At 36.4% G+C, this 14,322-nt stretch overlaps 1 protein-coding gene across 6 annotated transcripts in view; it reads left to right on the plus strand.

Annotated features, from left to right (window-relative positions):
- Positions 1-14,322, plus strand: part of FIG4 (FIG4 phosphoinositide 5-phosphatase) — a 128,826-nt gene that overhangs the window by 24,960 nt on the left and 89,544 nt on the right. For 5 of the 6 annotated variants that reach the window (XM_064597989.1, XM_045865298.3, XM_045865300.3 and 2 more), the window contains 4 exons: positions 4,144-4,194; positions 9,056-9,204; positions 11,323-11,451; positions 14,018-14,118. In XM_064597989.1, the coding sequence (XP_064454059.1) occupies positions 4,144-4,194; positions 9,056-9,204; positions 11,323-11,451; positions 14,018-14,118 (430 nt within the window). Of the gene's footprint in view, positions 1-1,070; positions 1,129-4,143; positions 4,195-9,055; positions 9,205-11,322; positions 11,452-14,017; positions 14,119-14,322 lie in introns of all 6 variants that reach the window. The other variant, XM_045865302.3, reaches the window with a different exon arrangement.

Genomic DNA, 14,322 nt, shown 5'->3' on the forward strand with positions numbered 1-14,322 from the left:
AATTACCCAAATGTTCAAACTTAGCATCACCAATAATGAGAAAAAACTGACATTATTTGCCTCTCAATATGAAGCAGCGGGAAGGACACAGATTACCTGTGTAGTTTTCTTGCTAAAAATATATATTTTTTTGTTTTATTATGCTGTGCTTACCACAGTGAGTGCAGTTACCATCTGTCACCATACAACGTTATTATAATATTATTAACCATATTCCCTGTGCTATACTTTTCATGCCTGTGACTTATTTTATAATTGGGAGTTTGTACCTCTTAATCCCCTTCACTTATTTCACCCATCCTCCCCTCTGACAATACTTCACTAAAAACATTTAACCTAAATCTAAGCATGGGAAATAATCAGACAAATCCATCCTTGTGGGGCATTCTGTAAGACAACTGGCCTGGACTCTTTAAAAATGTCAATGTCATCAAAGACAGAAAAAGCCAAAGGACTGCTAGATTTTAGAACAGGCATGACAACCAAATGCAGCACCTGAATATCTGTTGGATCTTGGATTAAAATGTATAATAGAGGGGCGCCTGGGTGGCTCAGTCAGTTGGGCGTCTGCCTTCGGCTCGGGTCATGATCCCGGGGTCCTGGGGTCGAGCCCCACATGGGGCTTCCTGCTTGGCGGGGGGCCTGCTTCTCCCTCTCCCACTCCCCCTGCTTGTGTTCCCTCTCTCACTATCTCTCTCTATCAAATAAATAAATAAAATCTTTAAAAAGAAAAATGTATAACGGAGGCATGTATACACACCCACACACATAGCTATAAAGAAGTTTATGAGGACATTTTGTATGTGGATAATATGCCAGGTGATGTTGAATCAATATTAAATTTTAAGTGTAAAAATGATATTCTTATTTAAGAGTTTTTGTTTTTTCATATTTAGGAGTGAAGTGTCATCATGTCTGCTACTTACTGAAAATGGTTTAGGAAAATAAAATGTAACTTGTGCATTTAAAGAGAGAGAATGTATATGTGTGTGAGAGAGATTTAACAGTGAATTCAGATGAAGGACATACTGGTATTTATTGTACTGTTTTTCCTTCCAATTTTTCTGTAGATTTGTTTGGAGGAAAATTATCGGAGCCTTGGGAATGTGGGAAAAGTCTATTAATAAGGTGATAAAGAGTAGAATTGATTTATTTTAATACATAAATATATTTATTATAAACATAAGGGTTAAAATGGAACAAAGTTAGGTATGCTTATTAGTTTTTTTTCTTTTTTTAGTAATTTTTTTAAGAAAGAGAGAGTGGGGGAGGGGCAACGGGAGAGGGAGAGAAAATCTCAAGCAGGCTCAACCCCCACCATGGAGCCCAACATGGGGCTCAATCTCATGACCTTGAGATCATGACCTGAGCCAAAATCAAGAGTTGGATGCTTAACTGACTGAGCCATCCAGGTACCCCTTATTAGTTTTTAAGTTTAGATTTTAATTACACTCTATACTTTTATAGTGTTGTTCTATATACACAACCCAAAATTTAAAGGTGGTGTGGCTCTCTTGTTTAAGGCCCTCCTAGATTCATAGGTTTTGGACTCTGGTGATACGGTCTTTGATTATATTTGGAAGTGGGGTTGTTAAAAAATAATCTGTTTCTTTTTTTTTTTTTTAAAGATTTTATTTATTTATTTGAGACAAAGAAAATGAGAGACAGAGAGCATGAGAGGGAGGAGGGTCAGAGGGAGAAGCAGACTCCCTGCCAAGCAGGGAGCCTGATGCGGGACTCGATCCCGGGACTCCAGGACCATGACCTGAGCCGAAGGCAGTCGCTTAACCAACTGAGCCACCCAGGCGCCCAAAAAATAATCTGTTTCATAGATGAAAATAAGAATTTAACAGATAAAGTGGTCCTTTGTCTTACACTAACTGAAAAAAATTATATCTCACATAGTTTACAGGCAGGCATGGTATATTAACTAAAATTGAATTAGGTACTCCCCAAAGAAAATAAAAACTTTGATTTGAAAAGATATATGCACCCCAGTGTTTATTGCAGCATTATCTATAATAGCCAAGATGTGGAAATAGCCCAAATATCCATCAGTAGATGAATGGATAAAGAAAATGTGGTACACACACACACACACACACACACACACACGAACACACACAATGGAATATTACTCAGCCATAAAGAGAAAGAGCTCTTGCAGTTCTTTCTATAAGTGAAATAAATCAGACAGAGAAAGACAAATACCATATGATTTCATTTATATGTGGAATCTGAAAAACAATACCAATAACAAACCAAAAAACAGAAACAGACTCATGAATACAGAGAACAAACTGGTGGTTGCCAGAGGGAAGGGGTGGCAGGATGGGCGAAATAGGTGAAGGGAATTAAGGGAATTAAGTGAAGTACAATTAAGAGGTGAAGGGAATTAAGAAGTACAAACTTTCAGTTATGAAATAAGTCGTGAAGATGAAAAGTACAGCATAGGGAATATAGTCAATAATATTATAATAATGTTTTATTGCAACAGATGGTAAGTATACTTATTATGGTGAACCTTGAGTAATGTATAAAATTGTCGAATCACCATGTTGTACACCTGAAACTAATATGACATTTTTTGTCAACTACACTTCAGTAATAAATTTTTTTAAAACAGTGAATCCGATCAGCGCATATGAATCCAAGGGATGCGAAAAAGTTGAAAAGGTTTATATTATTTATAAACCTCATCTTTATGATTCTTTAGCCAGGAGTAGTAAAACAAATTATGTTGTTCTATGTAGTGATTTGACTTCCTTTAGAGAGTGAAATTATTTTGGGATTAATACTGTGTAGCACTGGACATTATCCGGAATAAGATAAAATTATATTAATAGCTTGTTATAGGTAGACTGAAGTACTTTTACTAGATAGGTAAAACTTTTAACATATTTATAAAACTATATAATATAATAATTCATTTAAGTAAAAAGACTTGGTGGGGTGCCTGGCTTGCTCATTTGGAAGAGCGTGTGACTCTTGATCTCAGGGTCATGAGTTTGAGCTCCATGTTGGGTGTAGAGATTACTAAAAAAATAAATAAACTTAAAAAAAGATTTGGTAAAATATTAGGAAATAAAATACAGTACTACTAAATATTTCATATATAATGACAAGTTGAGGTTATTCCTGCCATGCATGGTTGTATCAACAGTAGAAAAAAAAATTTTTTTTTAAAGATTTTATTTATTTATTTGAGAGAGAGAGAATGAAAGAGAGTATGAGAGGGAGGAGGGTCAGAGGGAGAAGCAGACTCCCCGCTGAGCAGGGAGCCCAATGCAGGACTCGATCCCGGGACTCCAGGATCATGACCTGAGCCGAAGGCAGTCGCTTAACCAACTGAGCCACCCAGGCGCCCCAACAGTAGAAAATTTTGCTAGAGCAGTTCACTACATTAAAATATTGCTGGGAAAAATTACGACCATCTTAATATTTGTAGAAAATATATTTGACAAATTCAGTACCCATTTGTGATCAAAGGTCTTTAAAAAGTTGAAAGAATATGAAAGAAATGTTAACATTTATTAATCCTGAGGGGTAGATGTACAGATATTTTATTCTGTACATTTTTTTCAGTTGCAAACTTTGCAATTTAAAATTACGGTTTTTGTAAACATTTTTGCTTGTTTTTGCTACTCTCCTCTCCAACCTCACAGCATTTACAAAGCACATAATAGTAACAAGAACGGTGTTTACTTCTTGCCCCGAGTCTAAGTTCTCCACACATGTAAGTGCATGACTTTCCCTCTCTGGTATGATCAGTGATGAGGAAATGGTCAAACTGTAAAGTTAAGGGACTCTGAAGGGACAATCAACAGACAGGGACAGGGACAATCAACAGCAAATCAAATTGCTTCAGATGAAATCCCTACCTGCAGTTCTGGATTGAATTCTCAGTTTGTGTTTTTTTTCTAATATTTTATTTTTAAGTAATCTCTATACCCAACATGGGGCTTGAACTCAACCCCGAGATCATCAGTTGCATGCTCTACTGACTGAGTCAGCCAGGAGCCCCTGAATTCCTCAGTTTAAATGAGAGCATTTACAAGTATAAATGTCTGTCAAGCTATGAAAAAATAATAGTACTGTGTGACTGTAATATGCTTTTGTTTTTTTATTTTGCTCTTTTTTTAGGTATCTACGAATCTTTCAAAATGTGGACCTATCTAGCAATTTTTACTTTAGGTAAGTTTGAACTTAGTTTCTCCTGACTGACAGGAGAAATGTGTTTATATTATTTTCCAGGGTGGAAAAACAGAATCAGAGGACACAGTGCTACTTCCTCTATTTTTTTAATCGGTCAAACGATTTCATCTAAAAACATAAAGATACAGGTATTTCTTCCTTTTAAAAATCTGATGTTTGAATATTGAATGGACAAATTACAGGGGAAGTATACTCACTATAAAAATCATCTTTGTTTTAGGTAGGATTTTAATGAAATAGTCTTGTAATTTTTAATTACATGAATGAAATTTGCATTCAGTTTCTAATACAGAGTTGTAACAATTTCACAGATTGTTTTAGTTAACAATCTAGCAAAATTAGGTAAAAATAAATCCATAATAGAAAGAATTGTTAAAATACCAACATACCGCTAATGATCTTGTAAACTAATGTTTTCCTGAAGAGGAATGTGGCATAAAGCATTTATGAAAACATATCCTAAGAAAATAAATTAGGAGAGAAAATATTAATTCCTACTTATAAAGAGACATTTATAGCTTCTCTATTTATGATAGTCCCAAACCAGCAAACCAGCCAATGCAGGGACAACTCAAATACCAGTAACTGAATGATGGGCAAGTAAATTCTAACAGTGCATTAAGATAGAGTATTATACCACCACTGATGTGACCAATATGTGGGCCTAGGAGATGCAGTTATTGTGCTAAATGGAAAATTCTGTCAGCTGTAATATCCAAACTAAAAAGGGAGAACACAAAATAGCCTGCACCAAAAAGGACTTGAGTCCCAAGGATCAAACAAGGGCTTAGAGTGTTGTAGCTATTGGTGCTATGCACTGATGGGGTACTTGCATTATTTTAAATTTACTTTTAAGTTGTTTGTACAGTTAACCACTTATTTATCTGTGAAATAAAAACATGTTTACTATGTAGAATGGGTTATGTTTTCATTGTTGTGAAGCTGAAGGAAGTTCATTATTTTAGCAGTGGTCTAGTGAAGGGTTCCTAAAGAAAGCATTTTCACTTTCACAAATGTTTATTGAATGTTTATTTCCATTATGTTTATCTCAGTCATCTGCTTTTCTGTCTTTATTGCTTAATTTTATGTTTATAGCATCTGCAAGTTGTTACTGAAACTTGGTGGTACTGTTAGAAATGGTCTTCTCCACGATTTCAACTTCGTTTGTATCCCCATACTGAGCTCTGGGATCAAGTCATCCCAGAAGTAAAAGTATGTCAGTTATGGTTTTTGTGTCTAATAAGTAAGCTTAAAAAAGGATATACTACATTCTTAAGATTAGGCTGGAATAAAGCAATTATTCTAACGGAAAAACTGATTTTTAAAAGTTAAAAATCAACATCCTCCCCCCACCGCCACCTGCTGCGATATTATTGACATATAACATCTGTAAGTTTAAGGTGTACAGCGTGATGATTAGATACACATATGTATTGTGACATGATTACCACAATAAGGTTAGTCAACACCTCCATCCCCTCACATAATTATGTGTGTGTGTGTGTGTGTGTGTGTGTTAAAAACATTCAAGATGTACTCTCAAAAGATTTCAAGTTATAATTCATTAATGTTAATTACAGTTACCATGTTATGCATTAGATCCCCAGATATTATTTATCTTATAGCTGGGAGTTTGTACCATGTAGCCAACATCTTCCCATTTTTCCCACTCTACTGTTTTCCCGTGCCCCAGCCCCTGGCAACTACCATTCTACTTTCTATTTCTATGAGTTTGGCTTTTTTAGGTTCTGCATAGAAGTGAAGAACATATAGAAATAATTAGACTTATTTCCCTTAGCATACTGCCCTCAAATTCCATCCCATGTTATTGCAAATAGCAGGATTTCCTTCTTTTTTTTATGGTTGAGTAATATCCTATATCCATTCATCCATTGCTGGACTCTTAGGATGTTTCCATGTCTTGGCTATTGTGAATAATGCTTACAGTCAACAGGGGGCTGCATATATCTCTTCAAGATGGTGATTTCATTTCTTTTGGCTATATACTCAGAAGTGGGACTGCTGGAATATATGGTAGTTGTATTTTTAAATTTTTTAGGAACCTCCATACTGTTTTCTATAATGGCTGCACCTATTTTCATTCCCACCAACAGTGCACAAGGGTTCCTTTTTCTCCACAGCTTAGCCAACGTGTGTCTCTTATCTTTTTGATAATAACTATTATAGGAGGTATGAGTTGCTATCTCATTGTGGCTTTAATTTGCATTTCCCTGATGTGATGATGAACAGTTTTTCACGTATCTGTTGGCCATTTTCTTTGGAAGAATGTCTATTCAGGTCCTTTGCCCCTTTTAAATTAGATTTTGGGGTTTTTTGTTTGTTTGTTATGTTTTGCTCTTGAGTTTTATGAGTTCCTTATGTATTTTGGATATTAACTCCTGATCAGATAGATGGTTTGTAAATATATTCTCCCTTTACATAGGTTGCCTTTTTATTTTGTTAACTTTTTTTTTTCCTGTGCAGAAACTTTTTAGTTTGCTGTTGTCCCACTTGTTTATTTTTGCTTTTGTTGCTTGTGTTTTTGGTGTCATATCCATAAAATCTTTGCTAAAAGCAATGCCAAAGAGCTTTTCCCCTTTGTCTTCATCTAGTAGTTTTATAGTTTTTGGTCTTATATTTAAATATTTAATCCATCTTGAGTTAATTTTTGTGAATGGTGTAAGACAAGGGTCCAATTCTTTCTTTGCATATGGGTATCCGGTTTTCCCAGCACTATTTATTGAAGAGATTATCCTTTCTGCATGTGTCTTCTTGGCTCCCTTGCTAAATAATTGACTCTCTATGCATGGGTTTATTCTGGGCTTTCAGTTCTGTTCCACTGATCTATGTGTCTGTTTTATGTCATGCTACTTTGAATGCTGTAGCTTGGTAAAAAAGTTTGAAATCTGAAAGTGTGATGCCTCCATCTTTGTTCTTTAAGATTGCTTTGGCTATTAGTGGTCTTTTGTGTTCCATACAAATTTTGGGATTGTTTTTTCTATTTCTGTGAAAAATGTTATTGGAATTTTGATAGGGATCTATGAATGGCTTTGGGTAGTATGGACATTTAAACAACATTAATTCTTCTGCTCTATGAACATGAGGTATCTTTCCATTTTTTTGTGTCTTCAGTTTATTTCATCAGTATTTTATAAATTTCCAGTGTAAGATCTTTCTCCTCCTTGGTTAAATTTATTCCTAAGTATTTTATTTTTTGATGTTATTGTAAATGTGATTGAAAAGTCAATGTCTTAATACAGTATTTATCCCTGAAATTAGATGCTAGTAAAATTAATGGCTCCATCTAGCAAATATGGTAAAATTGAATTTCACAGATGAAACAGATTAATTTCAATCAAATTATATGAATAAATTAAAGAAGAAATAATAATTGAAATAATATGTAAGTCTCCAGGCAAAATTGTAACCACCTTAAAATATTACTAAAGTACTTTATGAATTTGTGTAAATCTAAAGAATTCTAGATACCTTCTGAAATTCTGTGCTAAAATGTATAACTAGAGATACTTTAAAAATTATTAATTATGTGAAATCAGGATTGTAAAATAGGTTTCTTTTGGCCTCAAGGCCAAATTTTATTTGCAAAGACTGTTACAACTTTTTGGATGGTTGTTACTCTCCTAAAACATGTTTTATTGTAATGGCTTGTATTAATTGCTTATTCCTGTTTTATTATGAAGTCGATTATGGTACTGCCACTAATAATTAATAGAATTATTTTTGTTGATATGTAAACTAGAGTACAGACTGTGCACTATTGCATATTGTGGATATTGTAACATCTATGGAACTCCATTCAGATATGTATGAGAGTGTGACCCCTTTGCACAAGGCTGTGAAGTTAAAGTGATTTCACTGTGAAGCAAAAAATGCAAATTGCAAGTCAGTGAATGTTGATCATTCGCGTTGTATTGTATATTTCTAATTGTGCAAATGCCTAAGTCATGCAATGATTTTTTTAATTGAAGCATAGTAGACATAACATATTATGTTAGTTTCAGGTGTACAACATAGTGAGTTGACAATTCTATATATTTCTCAGTGTTCACAACGATATAGTCATCTGTCATCATACAACATTATTACGATATAGTTGATTATATTCCCTGTGCTGTACTTTTCATCCCTGTGACTTATTTTATAACTGGAAGTTTGTACCCCTTGATATCCTTTACCTGTTTTGCCCATCCCCATCCCCTCCCCTCTGGCAACCACCAGTTCTCTGTATTTGTGAGTTTATTTCTGTTTTTTGTTTGTTTGTTTGTTTGTGTTGGTTTTTAGATTCCGCATATAAGTGAAATGATGCAGTATTTGTCTTTCTCTGTCTGACGTATATCACTGAGTGTAATGCCCTCTGGGTCCATCTATGTTGTTGCAAATAGCAAGAGCTCATTTTTTTAATGGCTGAGTAATATTCCATTGTATAGATATACCACATCTTCTTTATCCATTCATCTATCAGTGGACAGTTAGGTTGCTTCCATATCTATATCTTGATTATTGTAGATAATGCTGCAGTAAACATAGGGGTGCATATATCTTTTCAAATTAATGTTTCTGTTTTCATTGGGTAAATACCCAGAACTGGAAGTACTGAATTGTATAGTATTTCTATTTTTAATTTTTTGAGGAGGTAGTGATTTTTAAGTTTCTAATTATATTCATGGTTTACTGTGTTTTATAGTGTTTATTTGAATGGTTTTGCTTCCAAGTAATTGAATGGGTGCTAAGGTGGTTCAGTTTTTAATTCCATATAGGAGCCAAGACTGAAATGTGTTTTGCTTTTATAATTCTTATTAAGTTTCAGTTATGTTCTCAGTTACAGCTATGATCTATCCCACTCACTTCAGTATAATCTCACTGTCTTGCGAATGCCCCTGGAGATGTTAAAGTCAGAAACAACCCAGCCTCGCCAGGAGAGTTTCGACATCTTTGAAGATGAAGGATTAATTACACAGGGTGGAAGCGGTAGGTGGTTTTCAGCACATCTAATGTAGGTTAATATGGCATCCGTGAAATGGCATCTCATTAAATTAACTCACATTTCCTTCATATTTCTCTGTCCCTTATTGCTCTGTGTCCTTATATGAGGTTGTTTTGGATATATAAACTTGACCAATTCATTTTTATAGAGCTCATTAATTACGATGTGATTTCATTTGTGGGCCAGCCAGAAAATTGTGTGCTGACATTTCCTAGCAAATATTCATGTATTTTTAATGGAATACATTTAGGTCTAGGCTTTTGGTGAAGTTTGAATGGAGAATTGGTTTTTTTGAATATTGGAGAATACACACCACCACCTTATTTTCCTTCATAGAGAGTTTTGGCAAAAATTCACCATGGATGATCTCTTGTGTCCTAGAAATTTACTGCAATATCTCTAATTCTTATAAAAACTCTGCTCAGTTGGTATGATGCCACTTTTAAAGAAATAAAGACCAAGTAGGAAACTGAGGCATAGAGATTAAGATCACATGGCCAATGTGCCAAGGAACCAATGCAGCGGGTCAGAGGTTCTTATTTTGATTGGTCCCAGCTTGACCCAGGTGTCCCTCATAGGCCTTGCTTCTGTCAGGACCCCTGTAGGATCACTGCAGAGCCACATGTGGGGGTCATCCTGGAGATCCTAAATGAACCAGTCACACAACAGGATGGTTACCTTTATCCCTAGATTTTTGGGTTGACCTAGAACTTTAAAGCCTGAGGCATTGCTAAAATGAATGTTGTGAAGGAATCATTTCAGACTTAAAGCCATTTAGCTGACTTGGATATACTTTGGAAACATAGTAAGTCAACAATGTCTCGGACACCTTGCTCTGTGCAACCTGAATAATAGTGATGAAGATGTGGGTGCAGAGTTAGCAGTGCACTTTGCATGTATTATTTAATCTGAACATATCTCTGAGGTGAATAGTAGTAGCATTGTTTTACAGTTCAGAAAATTGAAGTTCAGAGATGTTAAGTAACTTGCCAGAGGTTACAGAGACTGGTAAGTGGCAAAAACAGGACTCTAGTTCTTGTGTGTACTATTTGTGCTCTGTGTAAAGCATTGAAAGGGCAGAGAAGGTTCAGTTTTTAGGAATCAAACCAAGTGTATTTGACACAGTATATAAACACTCTTAACATACCATGTTTTGAGAAGAAAAATAGCCTGCTATCCAGAACTGTTACAGTCTTTTTTTAAAAAAAGATTTATTTATTTATTTGAGAGAGAGAAAGAGAGAGAGAGAGAGAGAGAATGGGCATGAGCAGGGGGAGGGGCAGAAGGAGAGGGAGAGAAATCCTCAAGCAGATTCCCCACTGAGCTTAGAGCCTGGCCCAGGGCTCGATCTCAGCACTCTGAGATCATGACCTGAGCTGAAATCAAGAGTTGGACACATAACCAACTGAGCCACCCAGGCGTCCCACTGTTACAGTCTTTTAAGCCATAATCATACTTATTTCTCATTTTGCCCTTTATATAAGTTTTGTAAAACTCATCAGTGTTTAATAAATGTATCTGGATATGTTGAAATGATGTTTGGTGAAATTAATTTCTTCATATAGAAAAAGCCTGATATGATAGTAACTACCACTTACAGAAGTATCAGTAAGGCACCAGGCTTGTTCGAAGCACTTTGTGTGCATTACCAACATTACCATCTTTACAACAACCACATGATACAGGTACAGATGAGCAAATGGGCACTGAGGTAGTAAGTAACACTCTTGGTCACAGCTGTCACCCTGCTGACGAGAGTCAGGGCCCATATTTGGACCCAGGCACTCGGACCCTGGAGCAGTGCTTCCAGCCGCTGCCCGATGCTATCTCTCAGCCTTAGTCATGTATTTGTCCATGTGTCCTTAATATCCCTCTTGTTTACTTTCCTCTTAGGTTAAAAAACTCTCACAAATCAGAAAAATGTGTTTATTCTTTTACTTTGTACAGAATCAGCGCAGTGTTCTGGGTGATGATACGAGTTATATCCACTGAAAATGGCAATTCTGTTAATCAGGCATTTTATCTTGAAGTTAAAAACAAACACTTAAAGATGAATATAGACCAATTTCCTTATACTTCTGGTACCAACTTTTATTTTTCAGGTGTATTTGGGATCTCTAGTGAGCCTTATATGAAGTATGTGTGGAACGGTGAACTTCTGGATATAATAAAAAATACTGTGCATCGTGACTGGCTGTTGTATATTATTCATGGGTTCTGTGGGCAGTCAAGTATCCTTTTTTAAAAAAAAACTAAGGTATATATTATTAAACTTATGCTGTATCAATCTGTAGAAGACTGTATAGGAATTATAAGATTATTAATTACCATTCTGTGCACCCAGCAGGAAAACTTACTGATGATATCAGATAGTGGAAATACAAAGAGGTATGCAGATCATTTGAACAGATCTCTTATGTACACAGAAAGATAAACATCAGGAAAGAAAATGCTATGTGCATAGCAAGTGATATAGGCAATAAGTATCATTCATACCTGAGAGGAGGAGCAGATTCACTGACGGGTGGGGAGGATGGGGGGAGGCTCATAGGAAAAGGCAGGCTTGGCCTGCCCCATCCTCCCCACCTTAGTCAGACCTTAGCAGGAAGCAGGGAGCAAACTCCTAGGTGGGGAAAGCACCATGAGTGTAGGGGTAGAAAAGTTCATAGGAGTGTTCTGCCTTGGGTGTAAAATCCTTGGGAGGTAACAATGTAGTGGGTTGTGGGGAGTCAGGTTGCAAGTCACCAGATTGCTTTGGTGGTCAGACTGAGTAAGCATTTTGGGTTTGGTGCCTGAACATTTGAAAGTTTTTTTCAAGAGGGTAATGTAGAGGGGAGTACTTAGAAAGGTTGAGTTGACACCTATTTTCAAGCTGGATTAAATAAAATGAGACTAGAACAGGGGGCATGAGTTAGGAAAAGATTGCTGTGGTCCAGGCATAATGTGATAAAGTCCTGGATTGGAAAGGGACAAAAGAGGTTAAATAGATGTAGGCTGAACCTTGGGTTAAGCTGATTTTGAGTTCAATTTTATAAATACTTTTTTTCCTTTTATTTAATTTCTACCTGTGGTTAAAACCTTTCCAGAAAGTGCTATTATGCTATGAGGCTTAGAGAGGCAGTGTATACTTTCTAGGAGTAGTATTTAGTTGTTTCCTGTCCCTTTTTGAGATCATGTAGGGCATTTGTACACCTAGCTTGTTTTCCAGTTGACATTCTTTCTTGTGTCTTCGGTTTTTTAAGGCCTATGGTGAAAACTGTAAAGGAGTGGTCGTTTTGAGACCATTAAGTGGGTAAACGTGGTTGCTGATATTTTTTCTTGCACTAGAACATTTGGGAGGAGTGGGATCAAGGGGTATAGCCGGAGAGGTTAGTCCTAAAGAGGACCGGTGGTGCTTTCTTTCTGGCAAATGAGGAAGAAGAGAGGCTAGATGAAGACACAACGGAAGCTTAAAATGAGGATGAGTGAGATTTATGCACTACACTTGCAAGTAAGCCTCATTACTTTATAATCATTTCCAAGCAGTGAGTAGTAGTATCTGCTTGGTTTGTTCACTGAATAATGAGATTTGGCCCTGAATTACCATTTCTGCTTCCAAAAGTGAAATGTACCTGGAAAGAACACAAGGTTTTCACCACCAAGGACACCGAGAAGAATGTGCTCCAGTTTCTAATGGCATTTTCCAAGAGGTAGTTCTAAACTGTTTTGTATCATCAAGAGCTAACTCAGGGCCAGGCATATATATATATATATATATTTTTTTTTTTTTTTTTTTTAAAGATTTTATTTATTTGACAGAGAGAGATACAGCGAGAGAGGGAACACAAGCAGGGGGAGTGGGAGAGGGAGAAGCAGGCTTCCCGCGGAGCAGGGAGCCCAATGCGGGGCTCGATCCCAGGACCCTGAGATCATGACCTGAGCCGAAGGCAGTCGCTTAACCAACTGAGCCACCCAGGCGCCCAGGGCCAGGCATATATTAAGCACAGTAAATGTTTGTGTTTTTAAAATAGCGAATAGCACCATGGATTATAATTTTAAAGCTCATTAGTTTAGATGATGAAACTAGTTTCCTAGCTGTCAAGCATTTAATGAATTCCGGAAGTCTTTATGGTGATAAAAGAAATTGCTGTATATTCAGCACTTACTATAGGATAGGCACTGGTTTCCACACATTACCTAACCTAGTCGTCCTAACCACCTCATAAAGTTAGTTACTTTACTAGTACTTACACCATTTTACAGAAGGTGAAACTGAGGCTCAGAAAGCTAAATAAGGTGACATAATCGATAAGCTGCATATCAGTTAAATAATTAACAGTGTTTAGTTTTTGCAGTTAGGTGACAAATTTGGGTAACTTTTACAGTATTATACTTACTCCATTCCCTAAGTATTTATATTGCTTCATATTTAACCCCCTGTTAAGTGACATATGCTCTCTTTGAGAGGTATATGATCTCTGAAGACTGAAGAAGGATTTGTTGTACCCATTTACATCCTTCAGTTGGCGATAAGGAGAGACCAGGTCTTCCCTTGGCCGCTAACCCTACACCTTTTTACCACTTCCTCTAAAATTCATGGAAACCACTCCTTAGGGAGGCCTGTTTTTGCCCTAATACCTGCTTTATTTGGAAGAACAGTTAGAGCCAATGCTGTTCCATTCTTGGGTAGAACTTTTTGGTGTTCTTTAACCTTCCGAACAAGATATATTTAAATGCATATTTAAGGTCTAAGGATTCTCTTGGTGTGGTGTAACAGTTCAGTGTGAATGCTCAAACAGCTTTAACTTGATTTCTAAGAGCTGTTGATCTACGGACGACCAGTCTATGTGACTCTAATAGCTAGAAGATCCAGTAAGTTTGCTGGGACCCGCTTTCTCAAGAGAGGCGCAAACTGTGAGGTAAGGTGGAGAAGCAATGGCACTGCTTAACCTTTCACATCAACCTTGCTGACAGAGGAAGCCAAGTGGAATTCGAGAAAGTGGCATTTCTTAGTGTGGGATATGATCAAGAGAATAATTAATGCTCCGGAGTACCTGAAACTTGTGAGGAATGTGACGAGTATACGGATGTTCTGAAAAATCAACTGTCTTAGAGCCAGTTAT

Source organism: Mirounga angustirostris, unplaced genomic scaffold (assembly GCF_029215605.1).
Source record: "Mirounga angustirostris isolate CCGP_5_RB_7025 unplaced genomic scaffold, mMirAng1.0.hap1 SCAF_8, whole genome shotgun sequence".
NCBI lineage: Eukaryota > Metazoa > Chordata > Mammalia > Carnivora > Phocidae > Mirounga > Mirounga angustirostris.